This window comes from Stegostoma tigrinum, chromosome 6 (genome assembly GCF_030684315.1).
Source record: "Stegostoma tigrinum isolate sSteTig4 chromosome 6, sSteTig4.hap1, whole genome shotgun sequence".
Lineage (NCBI taxonomy): Eukaryota > Metazoa > Chordata > Chondrichthyes > Orectolobiformes > Stegostomatidae > Stegostoma > Stegostoma tigrinum.
The window spans coordinates 13,142,656-13,155,296 of record NC_081359.1 but is presented as its reverse complement, the minus strand read 5'-3'; the positions used below and the strand labels follow the sequence as shown (position 1 = coordinate 13,155,296).

The 12,641-nt window shown below is 42.9% G+C and overlaps 1 protein-coding gene across 3 annotated transcripts in view; it reads right to left on the bottom strand.

The window, feature by feature from the left end:
* Positions 1–12,375, bottom strand: part of LOC132209757 (OX-2 membrane glycoprotein-like) — a 37,763-nt gene extending 25,388 nt beyond the window's left edge. Inside the window, exons 1-4 of one of the 3 annotated variants that reach the window (XM_059646435.1) lie at positions 12,008–12,375; positions 5,235–5,573; positions 2,446–2,748; positions 2,144–2,245 (exon numbers count right to left, since the gene is read on the bottom strand). In XM_059646435.1, coding sequence (XP_059502418.1) covers positions 2,148–2,245; positions 2,446–2,748; positions 5,235–5,573; positions 12,008–12,104 — 837 coding nt within the window. In that variant the 5' untranslated portion in view covers positions 12,105–12,375 and the 3' untranslated portion in view covers positions 2,144–2,147. The remainder of the gene's footprint in view (positions 1–2,143; positions 2,246–2,445; positions 2,749–5,234; positions 5,574–12,007) is intronic. The other 2 variants (XM_059646434.1, XM_059646436.1) reach the window with 2 other exon arrangements.
* Positions 12,376–12,641: the final 266 nt, after the last annotated feature.

Here is a 12,641-nt window from a genome sequence, read left to right as displayed (position 1 = left end):
ATTTTTTCAATTTGAAACTGAGCTTAAAAACCAATGGAGCTTATAGATATCCCATATTTTGCACAGTTGAGGGGAGACAAGAACTCAGGGACTGAGTTTAAAAAAAGGGGTTTCTCTACTGAGGATGGAGCCGAGGATAATTTTCTGAGGGTCACGACTGTTTGGAACTCTCTACCATAGGCAGAGACCTTGAATACTTTTAAGGCAGAGGTAGATCTATTCTTGACTAATTAAGAGGTTATCAGGCTTTGGGAGAAAAGTGGAAATTAGGATCAATCATGAGAGCTATGGTATGATTGAACTGCAGGGCACGCAAGAGAAGCCAAACAGCCTATTCCTGCTACAAGACAACAAAATGTGAGGCTGGATGAACACAGCAGGCCCAGCAGCATCTCAGGAGCACAAAAGCTGACATTTCGGGCCTAGACCCTTCAGAGAGGGGGATGGGGAGAGGCTTGGGGACCGCTTTGCAGAACACCTCCGCTCAGTTCGCAACAAACAACTGCACCTCCCAGTCACAAACCATTTCCACTCCCCCTCCCATTCCCTAGATGACATGTCCATCATGGGCCTCCTGCACTGCCACAATGATGCCACCCGAAGGTTGCAGGAACAGCAACTCATATTCCGCCTGGGAACCCTCCAGCCATATGATATCAATGTGCACTTCACCAGTTTCAAAATCTCCCCTTCTCCTACTGCATCCCTAAACCAGCCCAGTTCGTCCCCTCCCCCCACTGCACCACACAACCAGCCCAGCTCTTCCCCCCCCCCCCCCCCCCCCCCTCCCCACCCACTGCATCCCAAAACCAGTCCAACCTGTCTCTGCCTCCCTAACCGGTTCTTCCTCTCACCCATCCCTTCCTCCCACCCCAAGCCGCACCCCCATCTACCCACTAACCTCATCCCACCTCCTTGACCTGTCCGTCTTCCCTGGGCTGACCTATCCCCTCCCTACCTATACTCTCCTCTCCACCTATCTTCTTTACTCTCCATCTTCGGTCCGCCTCCCCCTCTCTCCCTATTTATTCCAGTTCCCACTCCCCATCCCCCTCTCTGATGAAGGGTCTAGGCCCGAAACGTCAGCTTTTGTGCTCCTGAGATGCTGCTTGGCCTGCTGTGTTCATCCAGCCTCACATTTTATTAACAGAGGAACAGGAAAGTTGACTTTTCAGGTTGGGACTCTTCTGCAGCTCCATACTGTGCTATCTCTAAATCCAGTATCAGCAGTTCTTGCTATCTCCCAGTACGGAAGAGGAATATTCCTTCTCAGGAGTTTAAGTTGTATATCGCTTTTAAACATGTTTCGTCATTTGCTGCAGTGTACAAGCCCAAAATATGAAGCCTTAGGTCATTTTTTCAACTATCAACTGGAATTCCAATCTCCTTTTACAAGCACTAAGTCTGTATGGCAATTGTAACAAAGGCCAGATGTAATAGAAAGGTTAAAAATAATTGGAGGAGTTTCCATTGGGAGATTTTCATTTGATTGGGAGAAATGTTTCCACTGCCAGGGAAACCGTACAGGTTACATCTATCAGGTAAATTTACCACTAAAAAGGGCATGAGTATTTTTTATTTAGTCGGAGTTGTGATTTGGGTAATTTTTGAGTAAGAAGTGGACGACACAATTTAATGGCAAGTTTCTAAATAAGACGATACGTAATACAAACGACAATGATTGCCCGGCTGCAGAGAAAGAATACAGCACAAATTCACAGCATTCTCAGAGATTCATACACAATGAGTTGAATTGTCATAAGACTTGGATGATAGTGGAGTGCTACATGGTCCCAGGAAGGCCAGAGATCAAGAGGCACTGCTGACCTTAACAAAATAACCTCAGGGTAATTAAATGCTGCAGAATCCTGTCCTCTAGCGGAGCAGATGAACATTCTGGCAACAGCACAAACTCATGGCAGGAGGGTAGTTTCACACACATATGATGGAGGAGTCTGGCAGTTAGACATGAAGGAAACTTGACAATAAGGGTGATGGCAGTGTATCAGAGTTTTGTGATGTGCTTCTAAAAACACCAAAATGCTTACACCTGTCCTTTTACAAGATAAGTTTAAAATGTATTTTTCCAGTTAAAGATTCAACTTCCTGAAGATTTTACTTTACAGGATATTGTCATAGCCACCTTCTCATTCGAGCCCCGGTTTATACAGCAGAACACGTTCTGACAACATTATCACATCTAGGCTGGAAACTGCTGCTACCTTCCTGTGGTCATCCTGCTTGCCTGTTCAAAAAAAGATTAATATGGAAGCACAACAGGAAGGAATTCTCATTAGTGAAAGTAGTGGCTTTTGTTCTTTTAAAATACTTGTCTAGTTAAAATAGAATCATAATAAATTCTATTTCACTCTTTGTGCCTCATTGTGTATTTACTACGAATAGCAACACAATTACAATGAAAAAATAGGATATAATTATACTTACAGTCAATATTCAGGCGATAAGAAACTCGTTTTGAAGCTCTGAGGGCTGGATGTTCCACAACGCAGACAATATTCTGCCCATAAAGTGATTTATTTGGACACAGATGAAACTGGCTGGAGACGGTCACAGTCCCATTCGCAGCAGGATGCCCAGTATTTTGATTGGCACGTATATTGAAAGGAACTTCCCAAGTGATACCTGCGGCTGGTTTTGCATTTGCTGCGATACAGGTGACAATAAGGCGTCTACTGCAGTCGATCAGAGAAAAAACTGGATACGTTTGGATTGTAACAGCTGGAGGAGCTAAGTTGCGATAAGAAAGTGTAGTTTAGATCATTCAGATGTAATGAACCTTCTTGAGTGATTAACCGATAGAAGGTTGTATCTAGTTTACAATTAAATTTCATCATAATGACACACAAGTTTTGCAGTAGATCCCTCACTCTACTCTGTTTACTTGAATGAAAGATGGAAGAATTTTGCTGCTTACTTTGAGGCTACCACACAAAGTAATGGCTGAAAGATAAAGACTGAAGACAATAGAAACCTCTGTTGTAAAACATAGATAAACTGTAAGACATCTCTGCTTATGGAGAGCCCTGTATAGACTAATGAGAGCTTCAACTTCGGTTTTAGAAACTCAACATACAATTGCACGAGTGTGTTTTAATAAATAGCATCCTTAGTACATGTCAAAACACCAGTTTACATTTTGACGCTTGACATCAGGTGGGGGTGTTGGGGAAATCAGCACCCCGGTTTTAATCCTTTTGGAAAGCTGCAAAAAGAATTTTAGTTTTTTTAAAGGAGAAAAGGAAATTCAGGTAATGAATTGTTGTAAACAACAAACCGAATAAAGATTACATATGCCAACACTATCAAACATGACAGTGAATAATAGAACGTTAACTGCACAACAAGAAGCTATTTGGCTCATCACATCAGTATTAAGAACAGTTCTCATCCTTCATCGCTAATGATGAAATTTGAGGAAGTTCAGTTGTTAGCTGCGGAAGCTGGACGAGAGATTGCTGTTTGGTCTGATCAGTTTGTCCATGTGTAGTGGCATCTGATACGTTAGTGGTCTGCTGATTTCTTGCCAGGGTGAACTGGCAAATCATTACTCTTATCCCACTGTGGAGACTGAGGGCCCAAGCAAGTCACAATTTTCTCCAGGGGAACCACCAGAGACAAGGGTCAAGCCAAGGCTGGGGAGAAAGCACCAAGATCAAGATTCACAGCCAAACAATGAAAGCACTGGCTGCATTGCTTATTCAGGGAATCTCACTCTGGGGTATAGGAGGCAGTAGCAGATCCCAATTACATCAAGTGGTGGGGTTTTACAATTTTGAGGGCAGCAAGAGCACTGCAACTTCCAGTGAGCCTATGTCTGCTTAAATCTGAAGTTGTGGTAGAAACGAATGGGGTCCAGGGTAGCCTACACGGAACCCATTGGAACTTTTCAGTACCTAACTAAAGCTTCAAATTGTTTATTTAGAGCTTTTCTTAGCAAGATAAAATGCTCGCAAGATGCAGTCGTAGCAGTGTGGGAGCCTACGTTTAAAAGCATGCGATGATTTGCAGTCTTAAAACACTGGGCTGTCACTGAGCTGAAAACAGACAATATACCTTCATTTTTATTCATTTTTTGGACGTTGGCGTTGCAGGCTAGGGCATCATTAGTTGCTGTGGTGGCGGCAGCAGTGGGCTGCCGAATTAAACTGCTACAGACTTTACAGCATACGTACACCTACAATGCTAAGAGTTCATGATTTTGACCAAGTGACAACGAGCTTAGTATCATTTTAAGTCAGGATGGAGTTTGACTTGGGGCTTCCAGATGGTGTTCTCATGGATCTGAGTTTGTCCTTCTGTGTGGCAAAGATTGCAGATTTGGAAGATGCTGTTGCAGAAACCGGGGGTTTGCTATAAATCAATCAATCTTCTAAATGGTACATGCTGCTGATGTGGAAGCTGCATTGGATTGGGTGTCAATGAAGCAAACTGCTTTATCCTGGATAATATTGAGCTTTGGAGTGATGTTGAAGCTGTACTCACCAGGTGATTGGAGTATTAAATCACATTGCTGATTTCTACCTCCGAGGTGGTAGACGGGCTTTGGGGAGTCAGAGATATCACAGGCTGCAGGACTTTCACCCTCTGGCCTGCATAAATAACTGAAGATCAGCCTCTGGTAGAGGACAGGATTTTAAGCAAATGGTGATATCACCAGATGCCACTGCATTGTCAAGAATTGAGGCATGAGCACTACATTGATTTCACTCTATTGACTGTAATATGTAAAATGCCCAGGTTTTTGAGCACTTCCTACAAGTCCATTGTATACATGTTTCCCATTTTGTAATGAACACAAATAATTTCCTGGTTAAAGAAAAACTGCTAGATTTTGCAGTGAGGATTTTCTGTAACCATTTGACTGCAAGTTAATACTTTTGAATTGAAACCACTTTATTATTAGAAATGCAGCAACTATAAGTAAGGTCCTGTAAACAGCATTGTGATAATGACTCCTTGTCTCTGATGCTGTGTGACATTAGGGAGAACTCTTGCATTCTGATTTGAGACAGTGCCATAAAATATTTTAAATCCACCCAGGACAATTTCAACAACCTATCTGAAAGACAACAACTGGAATGTAGCATTCTCTCAGTGCTGTATTGTATTGTCAGAATAAAACTGTGTTCCAGTCTGAGTCTTCAGTAGGAAGCAAGAATGCAACACTAAAAGTAATGTTAAAAGTAAGACATTTAAATGGAAATGTTCCGTACCAGTTACGATCAGCTGCAAATCTGTTTCAACAGGCCCTGCTGGGAATAAGGTGAAAATACAGCTGTATGTCCCCTCATCACTCAGTGTAATATTTCTCAGATACATTGATGCATTTTTGGAACTTGTCCCAACGTAGGTCATTCTGTCATCAAACGTATCATCTAAGGTTTCAGTCTTTCCGTTTCTGAAAGCTGCTGTGAAAAAGTTCCGTTGCTGTTGACCACGCCTGTGTCGCCACATGAATTGAGAGATAGTTTGCTCAGTGTCAATTGTACATGGAAGCAGGGTATCATCGCCTACAGATCTCAAAATCTGGTCACCGTTCACATTTATTGGACCTGGAAAAGAAACATTTATTTCATGAAGAGTGACAAAACAATGGCAGGAAAGAGGAATTTTAACCCAGCATCTCGGTGCAAGATAGGATGAAAGGCAGTTAAAATATCTCCTTTCAGAGACAGTAGAAACTGGAGATGCTGAAGAATCTGAGATAACAAGGTGCAGACCTGGTTGAACACAGCAGACCAAGCAGTATCAGAGGAGCCTAGAAGCCTTCTTCAGAAATGGAGGAGGGGAAAGGGGTTCTGAAATAAATAGGAAAGGGGGGAGACAGATAGAAGATTGACGGAGGAAAAGACAGGTGGAAAGCTCTCTGGGCTCGATCTGGAACACTTAAGCCTCACTTGCAACTTCTTTCCCATGGGTCTCTAAAGCCCCTTTCCCAAAACATTTATTTTTCTTCCCAATTTACTTCCACTTAGTACCACCTGGTCCCTGCTATCTGAACAAGAATTCACACCCACTCAGACGATCACTCTCCTCCTGTTTGTAGTGTCAGCTGATGAATTGCATCTAAATGAAGGTTGACAATTAAGACTGCAACCTGTTAATATCACGTACATCTGATGTGTGCACCATACCCCCATGTTCAGGCAATGTACTCACTTAGAAAATATTAAGGAGGAGGTCATCACTGAACTAACAGCCCAGTTTATTACCCCAGCTTCTTCTGGCCGGAAATACCTGTCTGGACACCTATCCTTCCTTTGGACTCCCATTCTCCATGTAGTAACACATTTGGCAGAAAAAGCCAACATGCTGATGTGTCATGGAGTGTCTATGCCTAATAGTACAGTAAAGGCAAGAGGGAACAGCCACTGAAACAATGCAACAAGTGTGCAATTCTTAAAAAAAACACCTGACTATAACACTGGGATATGATGGGGAGAATATTCCCTTTTTTTGTCCCAGAAGAAAGCCTTGCCAACAAATTGAACTCAAGTTGTAAAAACTAACAACTCGGGGATCCATGGCTTTGTTTCCAGGGAGTGGAGTCAGAGGCATGAGCACACAGAGTGACTGAAAAATGAGGACTTGTCAGGAAAGCTGTGACCTGATTTCCTCTCAGCCAATCTGTCCTAAATTTGAAAAAAATCACTGCAGAACTAATTAACTAACTAATAAATGAATTAATTAACTGTGGACTCACTAACTAATAAAGTAATTAACTAAGTAGAGATAGCTGGGCAGGTGATGTGCTGTAGCTGTATGAAGTGGGAAGCTGGCCGATCCCATTGTGAACTGCAGTGAGCACATCTGCAGTGAGTGGTGGTTGCTTGAGGAAATTTGGCTCAGAACTGATAAGCTGAAGTCTGAGCTTTGGTCACTGTAGGACATCCAGGATGGGGTGAATTACCTGGGTGCTTTGTTTCAGGTGGTGTTCACACCTGGTACCTCAAATTTGTTCAGGGGCCAGGGGCAGCATTTTGAGATTAAAAATGAGGCAGGTAGAGGGATCCTGTACTAAGGAACAGAACCAGCCTCAGCTCTTGACCTTGTCCAATAGGTACTTGGTCCTTCTGTTGATGAGGAACAGATTTGTCAAGAGGATGCACCAGCTGACCATGGCACAGGAAGCGATTCAACAGCAGGTGGGGAGGAAAAAGACAAGTGGTAGTTGTAGGGAGAGAGAGATAATGGGAACTGCAGATGCTGGAGAATTCCAAGATAATAAAATGTGAGGCTGGATGAACACAGCAGGCCAAGCAGCATCTCAGGAGCACAAAAGCTGACGTTTCGGGCCTAGACCCTTCACTAGGCCCGAAATGTCAGCTTTTGTGCTCCTGAGATGCTGCTTGGCCTGCTGTATTCATCCAGCCTCACATTTTATTATCTTGGTAGTTGTAGGGAATTCTATAATTTGGGGAATAGGTAGCATCCTTTGTAAGCAGGAACGAGTGTCCTGTACAGTAGATGAACTGCCCAGTCCCAACGTGAGGAAGAGGGAGGATCCAGCTGTCGTGATCCATGTCAGGAGAAGTAACATGGGCAAAGTAAGGAGAGAGGACCGATTTTTTTTTTTTTTTGGGGGGATTATCAGGAAATAGGGACTAAATTAAAGAACATGTCCTCAAGTGTTTATAAACTTCGGATTACTCGCTCAGCCACCTGCAAATTGGCATAGGGACACGAGAATAAGGGAAGAAACACATGGCTAAACGAGTAGTGCGGGAAAGAGGGGCTCCTTTTCATGGGGCACTGGCATCAGTATTGGAACAGGAGGGATCTGTACCGTGGGGACAGTGTCCACCTGAACCGAGCAGGGACCAATGTTCTAGGGAAAAAGGTAAACAGGCAAACAACAAGTCTTTAAACAAGAAAGTTGCGGTTGGTGGGTATGGGTTGCTGGAAAGATAAAAAGCCAAGAAGCATAATGGTCAATGCAAAACAAAGCTGCAGTTTAACAATATGGGGGTGGATTCAAGTGCATGGAAAAGTATGAAAGAAATAAAAAGAAAGGAGAACTTGGGAAAGGTCATTAAAGTCTGAAAGGCCCGAATGCGTGGACATTGGTGAGTTATTTCCGTTAGCAGGACAGACTGCCTCATTGCACTTTTGGAGCAGGTGGGACTCGAACCCAAGCCTCTCAGTTCAGGGTTAGAAATGCTACCACTCCTAGAAAACAGCCCAATAGGTGTTTTCCTACCTGATACAGTCACATGAATTCAGCTGCTGTATGAATGTCTCATTTGGATTTGCATGTTTACAGCATTATGCAGTTTCAGGTTGTTTGCTAAGTAATTATGAAAATTGTAAATGCTCAAAACTAAAAACATTTTGAACACAACAACAGCAGTAAGCTACATAGATCTTTGATGCTTTTCTCACAATTAGACTTTGGCCAATGTTCATTTGCAATCCTTGCTTTCGCTCAGTTGATATCCTCCTCTAGTGAAAGGGTAGTTGTCTCATTATTTAGGTTTAGGTCATCAATAATACTGTGCTTAGTATTCTTGCCTGGCACATGGGAAGTCATTTCTCCACCGGGGAGGATTCAACATTTGCTTTTCCCAGAGCTGGTACAGAAACAAAAGATCAATTATCTCCTCCTATATTGAAAATTGTAGGATTTTACAATTGACCCAGCAGCAGTGACAAATTCAACTGTGCATTTTCGTTAAGAGCACTGCTGAAAGCTCGGCCAGAGTCCAGCTCAGATTCTGACTGCGTGACTTTTAATCACAAGAAGTTTCATCTTGAACTCTTGGCTTTATTTGTGCATGGGAAAGGGAGTGCTGCTGCCTAGATTAGCATTTATTGCTCATCATTATTGCTGACAGAGGTCAGTTAAGAATCAACTGCTGATTATCTGGGGTCTGCAATGAAAGCAGGCCAGAGTCGGTTAATTACCAAACGGACATTAGTGAACTTGATACATGACATTTGCAACAAGTGCCACATTTATCCAATATGCATTGGGGTGATTATTCGTGGAACACCTTTGGTAAAGGTTCCTCAAACCAGGGCTGATAACTGGATGAGCTCATGAGTTCTAAGGCAGCAATGGTAGCTGGAGTGGAAACTCCTGCGGGACATGCTGGAATTCTCAACAATTTCACCAGCAGTTCCCTATTAGTTATGCATTTGTGTAGACACCACATTCCACGTAAGCAGCACTTTGCACAATGAATTACATTGTCTTTCAGGCAATGAATTATTCATGTAATTTAGCTTCCAAATGCTGAATGACCAATTTCCACAAACAGCTGAGATTTGACAATTGCTGGAGAAGATTGATTTAGTTCTGGAGAAGGGTCACAGGACTCTGACAACATTAAATCTTCACAGGTGCTGCCAGAATTGCTGAGTTTCTCATGCGATTTTTACTTCAGATCTCCAGTACCTGAAGTTCTTATTTTCATGTTAATAAGTTAACTTGTTTTTGTTTAAAAAAAGCTGTACTTATTTGAAATCAGAGACCTGGGGGTCAGATTAGATGGTTTCCAGAGCAGGGGAGAACTTGAACTCAGGCCTCCCAAACCAAAGTTAGGGGGACTACCACTCCACCACAATAGCTCTTCCTTGGGACTGAACAGGATTTCGATTGCACTGATTTTAAATGGGGGGGGGTTTGAGTTTCTTAAATTAACTTGTCGTTTGTCAAGCAAAACTTGCCACAAGGAAGCACAACACCAACAGGGCCTTTTTTGTAAATTTTGAAATTTATTTTCGACTCATACAACATGAAAACTGACCCTTTTGTCCAAGTTGTCCAGGCTGTCCAAATTTCCCAAACTAAATCCAGTCCCACCTGCCTGCATTTGGGCCATATCCCTCAAAACCTCTCCTCTGCGCCTGTCCACATTTTTTTCATGTTGTAAACACTAATGCACCTGCATCTATCACTTCTTTGGCAGTTCATTCCACACATCAACTACCCTCTGTATGGTAATGTTGACCCTCAGATCCTTTTAAATTTTTCTCCTCTCACTTAACAATCTGCTCCCTAGTTTTTAACTCCCTCACCTGACGGAAATAACTCTTGCTATTCACGTTGTCAATGCACCTTGTATATTTGTGTTCCACTTAGGACTATTACTGGAGGTCTGGTTCAGAACTGATTCAGCCCAGAAGCAGAATTAGAATAAAATACTGTCAGTCTTGTAGTAAGGAAAACTCCAACACAGAGGGTCACTTTTATCTTCACAGCCTGAGCAATTTCCTGATGCAGTAGACTGGCCACTTTCATTAAAAAAAGTTTTCAAGAAATCACAAGGAACTAATGCGGTTAAATTGGGAGAAGTTATGTTTGCTAGAGAAGAAGCCAAAGATTAGGGTGTATACTTTCAAACTTATAGCCAGAATATAAAGTGTGAAATTAAGAAATATCTCTTCACATAAAAAGCAGTAAAAGTTGAGAGCTTTCATCTGAAAACAATTGATGCTAGATCAATTGCTCGTTTTAAAACTGAGATTCCTTGAGATTTTTAATGCAAAACATCCAATGATACAGGACAACAGCAGATACGCAGAGTTAGGCTGTATATCAGAAAAATGGCTGCACAGGCTTGAGTGATTCTGGGGCATATTCTTGATTCTGTGCATTGAAATTATGCTTGTAGACAAACAATTAAGTGTATTACTTTCTGTACAGCAACAAGGTTTGCTGTGTTTGATAATGACTCTGCTCTCAGTCAAACAGTAACATCCCTCACTCGACAGCTATTAATACCAATGGAAGCAATGGATAGTTGGGAAAAAATGAAGAGCATAGTATTTCATAAAAATTGTACTGTGCATTTTTGAAAATTTTCAAATTGTCTGCAACGCAACATTATCCAGAGCTCTACTGTTACGTGTGTAATACGTCCTTTTTTAAAAAAAGCGGTAATGCAATGTTTTGCCTTTCTCCAAATTAAACTACATCGGCCACTCTGCCTATCGGCCCAATTTATCAAGATCCCTTCGTATTTTTCGATAACTTCTTCATTGTCGCTATACTACCAATTTTTGTTGTCATCTGCAAACTTATTAACCATGCCTCCTAAATTCAGATCTAAAAATTGATTATATAAATATCAAACACCAGTGAACCCAGCACTGATCCCTGTGGAACACTGCCTGTCACAGGCCTCTGATTCAAAAAACACATTCCCCACCGTCCAAGCTCTGTTTCCTACCATCAAGCCATTTGTTTTTTTTGAAATCCAGGTTCAGCTTGATTAATTCAGCTAAAAGTGGGTTTAACAGTAGTATTCAATTCCATTTTTTGCTCTGAAGGTCTGAATTACAGATTTTTGGCATCAATTCCCAACCTGAGATCACTCATTTATCTTTTTGTGGAACCTCTGAATATTAAGTTGCACAAGATATTTTTGAAATACATTTTCTCTTTCTGTTTAACTGCAGTAGTGAGCAAATCTCAAATTTATTGAAAAAAACTGGTCATAACCAGAGATAATGGGAACTGCAAATGCTGGAGAATGGAGATAACGAGGTGTCGAGCTGGATGAACACAGTAAGGCCAAGCAGCATCTTGGGAGCAGAAAAGCTGACGTTCCGGGCCTCGACTCTTCACCAAAAAGTCTGGATCCATTTCTGAAGACGGGTCCAGACCCAAAACTTCAGCTTTCCTGCTCCTCCAGCTGTACACCTGCTAACTCGTATTTGTTATGTTTCTGAGGATCAGAGATCGTGTCTGATATTTCTCTGAAAGGTGTGAGAGTGACAAATAATTTCCAGGTGTTTTTCCTGCATTTTTTTCCCTGTTTTCAACTGGTTTAGTTTATTCCACATCTAAAATAATCTTGAACTCTCGTCCTTTTAACTGTCCCACCCCCGCCTTTGTTCATGAACCAAACTGCATCCTTTGTGTTTTATTCACAAACGCGAACCGTTAATTGTTCATTACAGAGAGAGATCCGATCGGATAAAAACATCTTGATCAGTGCCAGCTGATCCTCCTCTCGGCCTCTCCCATTCCCCGACAAACCTGGAGCCGCTGCGTCCAGATGCCACACAAGGAGCCACAGAACAACAGCCACCGAGATCCCGCACGTCGGCATCGGGTCCGGCCTGCTCTGCGCCATCGGCCGGAGCGACAAACGACCCCGATCCCGTCTCGGCCTTTCTTCAGAGAACGTAGTGGGTGAGAAAATTCATTTCTGTGCGTCACTGGGGTATAAAAGGGGTTCAATAGTTAGCAGGACCCCCTTCCACTTTACTGTTGGTACTGTGGGAGCTGGAAGGGGGTCTAGGTCAGAAACGTCAGCTTTTATGCTCCAGAGATGTTGTTTACCTTGTTGTGTTTATCCGGTTTATGGCCGTGACGGAGCACAGCCGTTAGGGCGGGGCGGGGCGGGGCGCTGATTATTTAGCTTGTTGGGCCCTCACGAACGGTCCCGTCACGGAGGTAAGACCCGGCCGCTGCCATTAAGTAGGCTGAACCAAAAACGACACTTGTTCTTCCGCCCACCACCCTCCCCGCAGCTGCTGCCGCCCACCCCGATAATCCAACCGCCGACGGAACCCCTTCCACGGCCGACGACCTCGTCGCTCCGCCCACAACCTCCACAGACGGCAACCCCAGAGGAGACAGTCACACTGAGCCCTGCCGCATCTTCACC